General features: G+C 40.5%; 1 protein-coding gene across 2 annotated transcripts in view; it reads left to right on the top strand.

Moving 5' to 3' along the window:
- The first annotated feature begins 13,186 nt into the window (after nt 1-13,186).
- The window catches only part of lrba (LPS-responsive vesicle trafficking, beach and anchor containing), an 803,145-nt gene continuing 801,392 nt past the window's right edge, over nt 13,187-14,939 (top strand). For both annotated transcript variants that reach the window (XM_072256051.1, XM_072256050.1), the window contains exon 1: nt 13,187-13,970. In XM_072256051.1, coding sequence (XP_072112152.1) covers nt 13,695-13,970 — 276 coding nt within the window. In that variant the 5' untranslated portion in view covers nt 13,187-13,694. The remainder of the gene's footprint in view (nt 13,971-14,939) is intronic.

Here is a 14,939-nt window from a genome sequence, read left to right as displayed (position 1 = left end):
TCACAAAATCAGCAAAGCTCAGTTTGGCTGGTTTGGTTGGAGCAGTCAAACTTAGAAGCAAACTGTACACTTTTTCACCAATTGCACTCAGCAGACCTGGCACTCGTTTCTATCAGCTATTCCCTTTTAAAATACTGCTCAATTCGTACAGTATACATCAGCCAGCTATCTGTTTTGCAATCGTATGTGTCTATCTTTCTGATGTATCCAGCCATTTCTGCCTTTTTAAAAATTTATTATTATTTTGCCCGGTACTCACTGTTGAACTCATACCTCTTGCTCTCTTCCTGAAGAAACACATGCTATGCTTTTTTTAGAAAGCTGAATCGTCTTCTCCCCTTCTGTAGAAAGAAACATGCTGCACTTCAACAGGAAGATAGACATCAGGTTTGGTTGTAAACTTCCTCATCACCACTGTTATGTTTTGTAACTCCAAAAATTAATTGAAAGAAAAACACAAGAGCTGGGAATAACATGTCTACTTTATTTTACTTTCTTTTTTTTTGGTGAGGCATACACATGCAATATGGTGGTCAAATGACTTATGCCATTCACGTACTTTGTACATATAACCCATATTGAATTATGTAAACCATAAAGAATGCTTAATTAAGCAATACATATATTTACAATTGAAACCCTGGTTTCCTCGGGCTGCACAAGTCTAGGGAGTTCACACTCTGGTCCTGCCAAATCCGTGAGATTGGGACTGCTCTTCCACCCTAAACCCCAGTTTGTGTGAATGCTGTGTAATGTGTTACCCTGTTACAACTCAGTGCTAAGAAATGACAGACAGCACACTGCATATGAATAAAGGAATTACATTTATGAATTTTAATTTAGCCAAAGGGTTAGTAAAGAAAAATAAAAAAAACAACAAGGGGCCATTAGAACTAAACTGTCAGATGTGCACAAGTTGGAGCTCAACTCTTCCAAAAATTATATTCACCGATCCTTGGTAGACCTCCGTACCTTGCTCCATCGAATCACGGTCTCCCACTGTTTGAATCCTATGACTGGTTCTCTCCATCGAATCATGGTTCCCCACTGTTCAAATCCTATGACCGGTTCTCTCTTCGCCTCCTGCCAAACAAAGACTCCAGCTCACACTGGTGTCAGGCACACAAAAACCCTCCCACTCCCCTGATTGGATGGCTCACATTCCAAAGCACCCATTATCTCTAGCCATAACCCAAACACTGCTTCTACAGAAAGACCATTATGTTAGCAGTGAACCCTTTACCAGGGCATTACACAATACTATTCAATTATAACTGGAACATTTAATACACAAAACCTATTAGCAGCAGTTTAAATCCAGCGTGTTTTAAAGTAAATCTTAGCCATAAGTGTATTGTAGCCTGAGACTGATATATAGAACAGTACAAGTCATTTGGCCCGTGATGTTGTGCCGATCTTGATGTTAAGTCCTCCTCCTGTGTATTAACCATATCCCCCCCCCATTGTCTTCATGTTCATTTGTCTCAACTCCTCAAAACTGCCTGCTTTTAACATCACCCCTAGTAACCTATTCAAGCACCTTCCACTCTCTGCATTAAAAATATCCCCCCTTTAACGTTAAAAACACGTTCTTTGGTGTCTGAGATCTCTACCCGGGGGCAAAGATTCTGACTATTCACCATAACTATGCCTCTCATAGTTTTAAAAGCCTCTATTAAGTTTCCCCTCAGCCTCTGACACCCTAGGGAGGACAATACAAGTTCGTCCAACCTTTCCTTATAGCATATATCATCGAATCAGGCAGCATCCCGGGACCCTCTTCTGCACAGCTTCCATATCCTCCCTATAATGGGCCAACCAGGCAATAGTCGAAGTACAATCTGATTGAAGATTTATATAGATGACTTCCTTATCTTATATTCAACACTTCTACTGATGAAGGCAAGCATGACGTAAGCCTTCTTACCTTCTTGCAGTAATTAACTGGCCGGTTACCAGCAGTTGTGAACCCATGAATCACTGAGTCAATAGTTGCAGCAGTGGGATGTATAATTTGTTCAGTCTCCAAAAATCATGCTTCGTTCAATTGTCGGTTGGTTGACCCCCAAAACAGACATGAGTAAGCACGTCTCAACTCATGGTAAAGAGAAAGGGATGAATGTTGTTGTGCCAGTGTCATATTAAGTTTATTCTACTTTCTCAACATCAGGCAAAGGTACGTCGTCGCAGTAAAAGAAATTCAGATCTCTTTGCCATTTATTAACTTCACAGTTGGGACTTCTACCTAACTGTCGGTAATTAAATTCTTGGCCTATTGCAAAGGCAAGTGATGACACCATTCCTATTGTTTGTGCAGAGAAATAATATTGTAAGTTGTGCTTGACTTAGGCTGATAAAACCAAACAACTGACACCAGTAGCATACTGTGAAGGGAAGTTAAAAAAAGGAAGGAGGGAGGTACCCCAGAGGTCAAGATCAGGAAGCAGCATCACATGGTCATCAAATGGAGTTTTGGCTGCCATGATTTCTCAGATGATAGGTGCTCCTAAAGCTGTAATTACCATTTCAGTGTATTGGTGCGTCATGGAAATGAGTAGTTAGCATGATGCTATTACAGCTTGGAGCGTCGGAATTTGGAGTTCAATTCCGACATCATCTATAAGGGATCTGTACATCCTCCCATGAAATGCGTGGGTTTTCTCCGGATACTGTGAGTCCAGTTTCCTCTCACAGTCAAAGCGGAACCGGTTACCAGGTTCATTGGTCAATGCAAAATGTGTCATGATTCGTCTGGGGTTAAATAGCAGATGCTGGGGTGACTCAGCTCAAAGGGCTGGAAGGACCAATAACAAAAATCAAAGAGAGCGGCAGCTCCCAAAAGGACTGTTTACTTACCCGACCCGTGTTCAGCCTTACCAAGCCTCAATTCCTTCCCTCTGATACCAGAGACATACCAAGGGTCCTGTAGTCAGCTGGACATAAACATCTAAGACATATAACAGATGTTTGCCAGAGCTGACGGCTATATAGATTCCCCATGATACGTCAATGAGTAAGTTGAAGGGAGTCCTTTTAGTGTATTTTATCTTCAGGTGAATCAATGTGTGGTGCATTCTTTATAGTATACCACGGAAGCAAGGACCAGAAATGTAGGAGGAACAAGTTGGGGGTTCCATGGGAGAGAAGAACAAAGGTGAGACCCCTAATACCAGACCAACCATCGGCATGACTGGTCAGAAAGTCAGAGCCATCTTAATAATTGAAAGTTTCAGGTAGTCATTTACATTGGAGCAAGGCAACTTAATATACTGCATTTCCTCTCCCAATCCCCTGACACAAACAATCCAGTAACTATCCATCGGTTTCACCTAAGGCACCAAGTAATTGGAAATATCCACTGGTGTCTATCATTCAAGAATAGGGAAGACTGGGAATAGAAAAAATTACAAGTGATAAAATGAACTTAAACTGACCACCTATTTTCAACTACATCCACATGCTTTTCATGAATTCAGTACAAAGCTTTCTTATTCTCTTCGCAGTACTCCACCATCGTATAATGCTTCAGCTGAAGTGGCAGTGTCCTCTGACGAAGAGGATTCTCAGGAGCAGGAGCACTTGTTGGTTCTGCCCATAAATGTTGCAGGAGAGAGCAAGTAGCAAGTCAGGAGGTGAAAGGCAGCCAGCTGAATGTGATTATGTTTTATTTGTTTTTTTTTGGGATCTGTATATTAATTCAATTGACAGAAAATGAAAAAAGGTGAATGTAGAACATTTTGTAAGAAAAATTTCACATTCATCCTTCTTTCACCCCTCTCCTTGACCCAAAGCACAATATTTTCATTTTAACCTCACCAGAGCATTCCAATCTCCTCTCTGGGCCTTTTCAATTTCCCTCTCCTTTCTGCTCATCCCTCACCCATTCATTTTACAAACGTTCTTCAATTCCTGGCCCATCGTCCATATTTTTTTTTTAATGGGAGAACAGATTTGGACAGTTTTGAACAACATTGCAAGCATCTGTCTCTGTATTCCTATTATCTTACTCATCATCAGAATCATTCACTGATGGTTGTGGTCTGTACCTAGTTGTTCTGTATACATCCAAACTTGGTGTTGTATAATATGTGGAGCACTGCTCATTGTAACCACCTGGACACCTGAAATGTATCTTCCCAGTGCTCTTTGCTTATCCTATCACGTATTTGGTAATCACTGAGCATTCATCGTCATATTGTTGGGTGCCATTATTGCTGGGTATTCTTTGTCTCTAAGAGATTAATGTTAACGTAACTTTTTGGTTGAAAACTTCACGACAACCTTGATAGCTTAAAATTCCATGGGTAAAATAAAAAGGTAATATGCTGAAATTCATAGCTTGCAGGGTTGCCATTTAATCTAATGCACAATATTTCAAGTTGTACAGAAGTACCTGCTCCTCCATCAATGGCACCTTTTGCATTTACTTTAGGCTGCCAATCTTGCTGAATTTCTCCATTCTCCATGAAACTATGGAAATGTCTGATAGAATTTCTGGTACTCTGTACAACTCTTAGTGACCCTCCATCATTTTCCTTTTCATGGGAGTCAGCATTTTCCCAACATATCTGTTTGATTGAACATAACTTGAGGACATTGCTTCAGATACCATTTACTTCTCTATCCTTCACTAATAACAGAGGTGGTCAGCAGGTGACATCAAACCTAACAGTACTATGTGTCCCATGATTGTCTGATGAATAAGAGCGTAGGAAATAGGAGTAAGAAGTAGGCCTTTGGCCCTTCTAAGTCTACCCTATTCATAGATGTTTTTCTCTCTCAATTACATTTTCTTGCACTATCATTTATCTCACAATTACTTTAATATCCATAAATCTATCAGTCTCTTGATTTGAATGAAACCAAGAAAAAAGCCTTCACAGGCCTTTGGGACAAAGAATTCTTAAGATTCACCATCCTTATCTCATCCTAAATGGATAAGATCAATCCCTGGCTGTGGACTTCTCCTTCAAAGAAAGCATTCAGTATTGAGCTTATTGACTTTTCTGAGTATCAATGAGATGTTCTTTCATTCTTATAAATTTTGCAGAGTTTAGACGTGGTCTGTTAAATCATTCCTCATACAACAAATCCTCGATGCTAGAACCTGTCTAATACACCTTCACCAAAACTGTACACCAGATGTGATCTCACAATAGATTCTATATAATTGCATGAGACATCTTTAATCCAGTACTCAAATCACTCATTTTAAAGGCTAACATATCCTTTACTTTGCTAATTGCTGCAAATAGCAGTCGATGTGTAATTTTGCCATCAGAAAATGTAAAAACATTTTCCCCTCAGGTTCTAAAAAGATTACCAGTTGGCCATTGGGTAGCATGATAGGTTCAAATTGGATTGCACTCGGGCTTGAGATTTTTATTATTTTAACACTAAACCTGACTCAAAACAAATGATTTAGTTAAGTTTTCTTTATTAATTGTGACATCATGTAGCAATGAAGTACACATCTCAACATTTCAGATTCTGAGAAAACTTACATGCCTTGTAGCTCCAACTTCTCTAGCCCTTTCCTTCTTCCTTGTACTCTGCATTCTCTTTCCATTTGTATCAAAGTTTACTATCAGGTAAATGTGTTATAAAGTGGCACCAAAAAGCTTTTGAGGAGATGCGTCGAAAGTAGGGGTAGGAATGAGTGTTGACTAATGTGGTATAGTACATAAGGAATGTGAAAGAAGGTGAGAAAAAAAAACCTTAAAATGCAATGTTCAATGCTGCTGGAATTTAATGGATTGATATGAATGTAATATAACTGACAAGATAAAGATTGGTTGTTGCAGTCAGACTAGAAGATATAAGCAAATGAGCACTTTGCTTTATTTTCCTGTTCTAGTTAGGTTCTCAAAATACGTCATTAACTGGACCATGACTTGTGACAACAATGACTACTCACCTCTTAGCTCCAATATAATGATACTCAATTTGTTATGGCAAGCAATGTTCCCCCTAATTCGTAATGACCAGTGTGCATAAAAATCTTGTGCTGTACAATTTTTTGCCCAGTGACAATAACATGTGCACACTGAATTTTATATATAAAAGGTATTCATTTTAACAGCTAGCAAAACACTGTCAATAACAAAAAAACTTGATCTTTGCTGGGTTTGATCATTTTTGTTCTTGTTCTTCTGCACTCTCACAAAACATACGTAGTGGGCCTGTAGCAGGTAATGAAGGATTTTCTCACCGGAGATTTCGCACACCATACATATGTGATTTTCTTGCTAAATGACACTTTAAAAAAGTCAAGTTTCCAAACATCATTCCACTTCTTCCCACTTGTAAATTCTCCAGTAAATTTTGCATCATGACAATACATGCAAGTAATGCAAGTAACACAAGTTTCTGTACTGTCATAAATATTCCTCATGCTGCATTTTCCTGACCTCATGAACTTTTGGTGTAGTAGTTTCTACTGTTTCATTAAGCTATTCTGCTTTAAATAAACTAGCAGTTCTTTTGCACTTCACACCCTTTTCTTCTTTGCAATTCGACACAGTGAATCAATAATTTCTTCAATAAAAACAATATAAATAAGCCAGTTCTAAAACTGACAGACTTCACATTGTCAACACTTTCTGCACCAAACACCAGAAAAGGAAATGTGATTGTGAATGATCATGAAATATACTTAACATGCCAACGAGGTAGAGCGTGACAACCATTTGTGTGCAGTTTAAATTCATTTGTGCGCTAGTAGCAAAAGATGTTCCTTAGAGGGAACAATGAATGCAAGGGTTGGGGACTTCCTTTTTTACCTTTGCAACATCCAAGGAAGTACAAGAAATGGCTCAATGTACATGGGCTTAGCATTTATGTCACCATTGCTCAGGATCCAACGTTTATATTAATCCAAAAGCTTTGAGCAAAAGTTAGAAGTGACGAAACTGGAAGGGACTTCTTTTTCTTGAATAGAATCCCACAAATTTTACTACTTCTTACCAATTCTTGGTTGCCTTTCAACTAACTTTATGATGAAAGAGAAAAGTGAATAGATGTGGTTAATAAACTGATATGAAAGAGTTGGTTGCTGACATGATTACTTTATGATTATGACATAGGATGGAGGGGTTGATGGGAGAGTGGGCATTGCTAGTGCTTTTAAAAGTGGTCTGTTGGCATGACTGAAGTAAACTTTGCATCAGAGGACTCACTGAAATATTGCAAGCAGCTTTCACTGTATTCCCATTATCTTTCTCCTCTTCAGAATCATTCTCCCAGCTGCTCTTTGCAGTTCCAAACCTGCTGTTGCCTGATATTGTGTGGATCATTGCATATTGTAACCACGTGGACACCTAGAGTGCATCTTCCCAATGCCCCTTGCTTGATCTATCACATATTTGATGGTCACTTGGCATTCATTGTAATATTGTTGCGTATCCCTGGTCTCCAACAGATGAAGCACCCTGTGGGATGAAAGCTTCATGTCAGTTGTAGTGGAATCTTGTGCACATCTGTATAAATAAGATTTTGTTTGTACACCAGGTGCACATTGATGACAGGGAAGCCCTTGTGTATTGTCAAATCTGCACAGTCACTGATGCCTTGCTTCTGTCTGTACAGAGCCAGCCATAGATGGAAACACAAGCACCTGCTCATTTTTTTGAAATCAGTTTAATAGATTTGTTTTCCTGTCAAAAGGTTCATCAGTTAATTAGATTATACAATTTTGGGCTTTTAACGGAAAACCCCAAAAATACCTTCAGTAGAGTCTTAAGAGATCCAGAGTCAAAAAATGTTGACAGCATTTGTGACTTGGATATCCACAGGTAAAGTGAAGCAATCGGATCTTGCAGGGAACAGGTGTTCCTATGGGAAATAGCTGACGTACTGTATATATTACCTGACATAACCAGAGCCTCTTAATGGCATTGCTGTTTTGATGGAAAGGAAACTCAGGTTCTGCCTGTGTACTTTGTGCCATGGGTATTGTCTTTGTGAGCTGCACCATAATCTGCCATCCAGATGTAGGCTGCTTGAAGCAGGCTCTTACTGATGGTTATGATGGATTGCTGCACATTTGCTCTTCATCAAGGGTCCATTTTAAGGCAGCCGAGAAGCAAATGTTTGCGACATGATTATGTAATGAAATGGTGCTGTGAGAAGAAAGAAAGATGGGCATTTATATTGCTATTTTCACTTCCCTTTTTGGGACAGTCCACAGCAGTTTAACAGCCAGTGAAGTAGTTCTGACGGACTTATTTGGCAGATGATACTCATCAGGAATAGGACCAATTAAATCCAAAGACCTGGTAACTACTAACTGATCAAACAAGCTATTAGTATGCAAAATCAGCTCAGCTGTCCAAGGAGCTCTGGAATATCACTCAGATGGTTAGTTTAGGTGTGCACTATGGGAAGAACAAAGTGCAAAATGCAGATCAGCTGTGGGCGGTGGGGGTGAGCTATGCAAGAGAATACCAAGTTGACATTTTGGATTACATAATGTACACAACTAGAGAGTTTAATTGCATGCTTCATGATGCCAGCCATGCAATGGTGATGTGCATCAACATGCAAAGCATCCTGATTGCCTTGTAACAGAGAAGCACACATTTGTGAATGGAAATGTGTGGTCCTTAACCAGGAAAGCAGCCTTCAAATGCAAGTTTGCTGGAGCATTACTTAAAGGTTTGGTCCACACCTGAAGCATTAACGTGGAGTCCACCAGAAAAGAAACAGCAAATTCTCCAATTCACCAACTTTGCAAGTAAGGCTGCCATCTTACATGGGCCACTTCAGTCTTTGTCTGAGTGTCCACTTCCATTGTTATGACCTCTGATATCAATCCAACTACTCTCAGGATGAGGTCAGCTGAGTTAGATTGATTACTTTTAGCTGTGGTCTTCATTGAGAACTGCAGCTTTGAAAACTCACATCAGATGAAAAGTCACACAGAAAATCAGAGACACTACAGCAAGAGTGCAGATGCTGAAAATCTGGTGCAACACACAAAAACTGGAGGAACTCAGCAAGTCAGGCCGGATCTGTGGAGGGAAGTGGACAGTCGATGTTTCAGGTCAAGACCATTTCTCAGCTCTCTTGCAATATTCCTGAAACTGCACTTGGTGGAGCAGACTCGATGGGCCAAATGGCCTAATTCTGCTCCTATATCTTATGGTCTAATGCATTACTATGTACTTGTTGGGAATGAATTCCAAGTGCCATTTTCCTGCACAACTTTCCAACAGACTTATATCATGTTGTAACACACAAATGCTGGTCAGGCAGCATGCTGAGATCTTCCAGCATTTTGTGTATCCCTCTGGATTTCCAGCATCTGAAGATTCTCTTGAGTCTATGTCATGCTGTAGCCTTCAACAACATTCTTCACTAACCAAACTCCACCAATTTTTGTATCATCTGTAAAAATACTTAACATTCCTCCTCCATTGACATGTAAGTCATTAATATATATCGCAAACAACAAAGGTCCCTGCACCAATCCTTGTACACCACTATTCAGTCTTCCAATCACAAAATCATCCTACCACCATTACCTTCTGCCTGCTATCATTATGCCAATTTTGGATCCAATGGTCATTATCATAATTTTGTGAATGCTTGCTCTTTGTAAACTGGCATTGTGTTTTCCTGAATTATAATGCTGACTGTACAGCTGCAGTAAATCCTTTTCTATAACATGGTGTGGGATGTACAGAGGGTGCATATAAACCCAAGTCTTTTAAAAAATATTTTTGGCCATCAATTTCTTATCCATTTGAACACAAAGATCAGAATAATTTTCTATCCACCTTTGTTAAGAACCACATTTATTGCACTATATTAATGTGCATGTTTCAATGTTCATTAGAATGCAAATCTGGTATTTGCAATTCCACACACAAAAAAACAGCACAATTCTTGTTTGGGAGTGTCTCCAGTCACCTTCCAGTTCTGCTTATCAATCTGAAAGTATACCAAGGCAGGAGCACTTTAGGATCCACTTTATTATGTCTTCTACCTGATTTGGATTGAAGTGCTGGTTGTATATTTCAAATTAGACAAGAATTAAGTTGACAGATTTCAAGCAATCTATAGAACAAAACTATGGTAACCTGTTTTCTTACATTGTTCAGAAATCCTGATAGTTAAGCCTGTTCTGGTTCTCACACTCCCTTTAAATTCACCTTTGCTTAGATTCCCATGCTTCCTTTAAATTCACTTGGGTTTCAATTTCCATGTTCCTTTGAAACTCACCGGTGCCCCATTTCCTATGCTCCCGTTAAACTGACTGGAACCCTGTTTCCCCATGCATGCTTTAAACTCACTGGGACCCCATTCTCACACTGGTTTTAAATTCAAAGGACCTTGTTTTCACATGCCCTTTTAAACTCATGGGGACCCATTTCCCATGGATCCCTTTAATGTCACTTTGATGTTATTTTTACACTTACCAACGCTCTATTTCCTATATTCCATTTAAACTCACTGGGACGCCAATGCCATTCTCCTTTTAAACTCACTTGGTTAACAAAATATTTATCATGCAACAGTGTAACATCTATCAAAAGTCTTTTCATGTATGAATAGGAGTAATGTCTAAGAGTCTGGAAAATTTGCCAGTCCACCAAAGTTCCAAGGCTGCCAGATTATCAAAATGTCTTTAAGACAAATACTTACATTCAGAGATCAGACTGGCCTGCTGCTCTGATTTTCAAAAGGAATTGATTGGTAAAGAGACAAAAATTACTCTTATGATACCAACAAAATCACCAGAAGCCTCCTGTCATGGGAACAAAATAGAAGTTCAGCATTACTCTAACTGCCAAGCTTAGAAATCTGTTTGACTTGTAACTGCTGTGGTCTGAAGAAATATTATTGGGTAATAACTTTGCCACTGAAGTTATTTATTTTTTTTGTTTGGTACTTTTTCAGTATTTCTTTGGGCGAGCCACATTACCATCTATCCATATAACACCTTCAGTATTTTAAGAGGAGGTGTGAAGCTGTCATAGTTGGTTTTATCTTGTCTTATCCCTTCAACTCTTCCCTGCCTTGAGTTGTGAAAAAGTGCCGTATAAGTGAAAAATTGTTGCTACGTAAAAGTCTATTTTCTTATTCTATCACAAGTATATAAAGGTGAGTTTAAATAGAACAAAATAACACAAAGTCGATAGGTCATTTTAAGACTACAGGGGTTTTGTCAGACCAATTCGAAGTGGTAGTTAGTCATGCCCTTATGAACGTGCCTTCACAACTGGGGGCGGGTTGGATTGGGAAAGCAGAGCTGAGGTTATGCTCAGATCAACCATGATCTTATTAAATGTCAGAGCCAGCTCAAGCAGTAAATTAGATGACTCCTTCTCTTAATCTGTATGTTTGTTATGGCGTGGTTGTACAAAGAGAGATTAGGTGTATTAAGCTTATACTCAATTTAGTTTAGTAAAAATGAGAGGGGATTTCAATGAAACATACAAAATTCATATCAGGCTTGGCAGCAGACACAATGATAATGTTTCCTCAGGTTGGATGTTTAGGGATCAGTCTCAAAATACAGGTTCGAGCATTTATGACAGAAGGTTAGGAGAATAATTTTTCACTCAGAGATAGTGAGTTTTCAGTGAACTTTCCACATGAGGGTTGGGAAGATTTAATCACGAAGGATATTCACAATAGATTCAAGATTTTAAAATATTAATCCATGTTACTGAATAAGGCTAGAGACTAGTGTGCATCAATGCTGTTGCTTCACAACTGCGGGACTGAATTTGCATTCTTTTTGCGACTGTATGGGTTTCCTCTGACTGTTTTAATTTCCTCCCACATCCCAAAAATTACCCCTTACTATAGGAAAATGGTGACGAGTCAAAGGGGAGACAATGGGTATATGTGAGAGAATGTCACTGGAGAACAGGGCAACAAGGAAAGAGTAATGAGATGAATGGAATTGCTCCCCTGGGAGCTGGCGTGAACCTGATGTCTGTTTCTGAGGGTATTCCATGAGGCCCAGAAGCCTGGAGACGGGTTGCAAGCCCATGATCGACTCCATTTCTCATCGATTTTGCCCATTAAAATGCCAAGGAAGATTGAAATCATTGAGGCAAGTGCAAAAGGCGAGGGGGTGTTAATTTACATCTAACAGCCTCTCACTTTGCTGCCGGAGAAGGTGTCTGTGTGTGACAGTCAGTCTCAGTCTCTCTCTCCCTCTCCGCTGGAGATGGTCCTCCGTTTGATGGTCCCCCTCTCCTTTGATGGTGCCAGTGTTCTGGGTCTAGGGCAAGGTTTGATCAACACGGTTTGTGGGTTGGACTCTGTAGTTCATGTTATGACGTGTTTCTGGTCACTCTCTTCTGTTGCTATTTTTGGTGATTTTGAATCGGGGTGGTCTGCAGATAACGAACACTGAGCTGAACTGAATATATCTAGACTTATTTGATTTTGTGTTTTTTTGCTCTTTTTTGTTGCTGTTTGCACAATTTGTTGTGTGTGTGTGTGTGTGTGTGTGGGGGGGTGATGTTTTTCTTTGAACAGGTTCCGTGGTTTTCTCTGTTTCGTGTTTGTCGGGGTGGGGCGGGGGGGGAAGACGAATCTTGGGGTTGTATACTGCATATATACTTTGACAATAAAAGTACTTTCAATCGAAATAAACTCCTGTGGGGGTAAAAAGCAGAAGTTAGTATTTTGGGTTTACTATGAATTAAGACCATCTAGGTATGTTGTATAAAGTGCTACTACACTTTTATTACCTCCAATTATCTGGCCTACTTGTCACTGTAAAATTCTGCTCATCCAATTCTACATTCCCTCTTATTTCCGCTTATTTCGTTGATATGCATTGGCTCCCACTATCTTAATGTTGAATTTGTTACTGAAGTCGAAATGTTGTTTCTAAATGTCATCCAACAACCTTCCTCTCAAAGTCCTTCAAACCACCTCTGATGAATGACCCCCAAACCCGAAACTTCAAACTCCTTTTTCTTCATTGATACTGCCAGCTGGAAAATGGATCACCTTTCTGATTTTTTTTTGAAGTTCGCATTTCAAATACGAGCAAAAGCAAAACATTTGCCTATGCAATTGGAGCTAACTTGACTATCCAAATTGAGTCTATGATTGGAAAGTCTCCCAGCGCAGCAGATGGCGCTGCGAGTGACTTCACGGCCACGGTCCTTCCCTAGTCTTATCTTTCCTGTTCACTCGCCGGGCTCTGCTCTCACATCCCCTCTGTCCTTGCAGTCCTTCAGCTTCCACCTCCAGCGCCCAACCCCCACCCCCAACACTCACCTCCATCTTTACCTGTCGGAACACCTGAACCGCCGGCCAGCCAATCCACACCCCGTGCGCAGGCGCACTCCCTCCCTCCCCGCGCGCGTTTACCTCGAGCGCGTCGTCGGAAGCTGGAGCCGATGGTTTGACGCTGTCATGGCGGCGCTAGGCTGAGGAACTAGGAAGAGAATCTGTCCGTTTCGTCCCCGGAGCTTCTTTTTAACTTTGTTTTTTTTAAAAAAACTATCTGACCCGGAGCGTGTATGAGCATCAGAGCCGTGAGGTGCCCGAGTGGAGAGCGAGTGAGTGGGCCCGGCTCGGGACAGACGGAGAGCGCAGCAGAGCAGTCTTGGGGCAGTAGCCGAGCTCGGCTCGCCGTGCGCCGTTAAGTTGTTCGTCGGTGGCAGTCTCCAGTCGTCTCCCTTCATCCGTTTGCCTACCTGTTCTTTGAGTAGATCGTCATGTCGAATGTGTTCGGCAATCCACAGCCTGCCGACGGCAGGGGAGGCCAGTCGACACTTGCAGCCGTGCCCGGGCAGCAGACAGTGGACGAGAGGCAAGTCACTGTTCCCCACACCAGCAGGAACACCTCATCAGGTGCCGACGCAGCTGCTTCCCTGGGCCTCAACCCTTCTCTACCTATTCGAGGGATCAGGATGAAATTCGCGGTGTTGACAAGTCTCTTAAAGGCCGGCGAAGTAACCAACCGAGACATCGTGGAAACCATATTTAACCTGGTAAGAGAGTATGACCCCCTCCCCCCTCCCCGACAGCCTCAATTGGTCACGCAGTTAATCACTTGGACGTTTACTACATGCATTACTTCCATGTTTACATTTCCAATTGAAAACGTAGGCACCTGCTGTGCTTTATTTTGGTTATTCGCTTGTGCTAATGAAATATTCGCGTTGGAAAGTTTTGGAGGAGCCTTACGCAGACGCTTGCTTGTTGCATAGCGCAGCGAGATGAGGAATTGTACAACGCTTATTTTTTTGTTAATTGAGTTCACCAGTTGCATTCTTTGGGTGTTTGAAGGATGGGTCGCGTGCTAAATAAGGTCTTGTCCTTGGCATCGTGCTGAGGTCTGTGGGGACTATAGACGCGGAAGTGAAATTCCAAATCGCACCACGATGTGCAAGTCTTCAGTTTATTGAAAGTAGGTAATATCGGGTTGTTACGTGTAGGTCCAGTCTGAAAAGGAAGGTGATCAGATTGCTAAGTGTTAAGTTTTTATTTTTTTCATGGATTTTTAGTTTTTATCATGTTGCTGTCAGAGTAATCACTTGCTAATTCTTGAATGAGTGGTTTACTAGGCCATTTCAGAGTTTGTTACGTTGCTGTTGGTCTACTGTCATATAGAGAAAAGACCATGCACTCTGCCTAAGGGCATTGGTGAACCAAATAGTTTCTTGTAACACTCCTGAAGTTATGTGGTCATCATTATTAATAGCTAATTTTCTTTTAAATTCTAATTTGTTTTAAATTTAGTAGACTATGGTGAGCTTTGAACTGGACTGTCAGTTCAAATCTCTCCATTATTTGCCTGATAACCACTGTGCATTGATTCAACATTTTGTGGCACGTGGCACCTTTATGCCAATATTTTGAAATGTGTAATATAATTGCATGTTTGAGAATTTCTTTGTGCCATAGTAATTTTATTTTGTTTTGGGTTTTGAATTGATTTTGCTCAATGCAAATTTTTC

The sequence above is a fragment of the Mobula birostris genome, chromosome 4, assembly GCF_030028105.1.
Source record: "Mobula birostris isolate sMobBir1 chromosome 4, sMobBir1.hap1, whole genome shotgun sequence".
In the NCBI taxonomy this organism is placed as follows: Eukaryota; Metazoa; Chordata; class Chondrichthyes; order Myliobatiformes; family Myliobatidae; genus Mobula; species Mobula birostris.
This window is presented reverse-complemented; position numbering and strand designations above follow the sequence as displayed.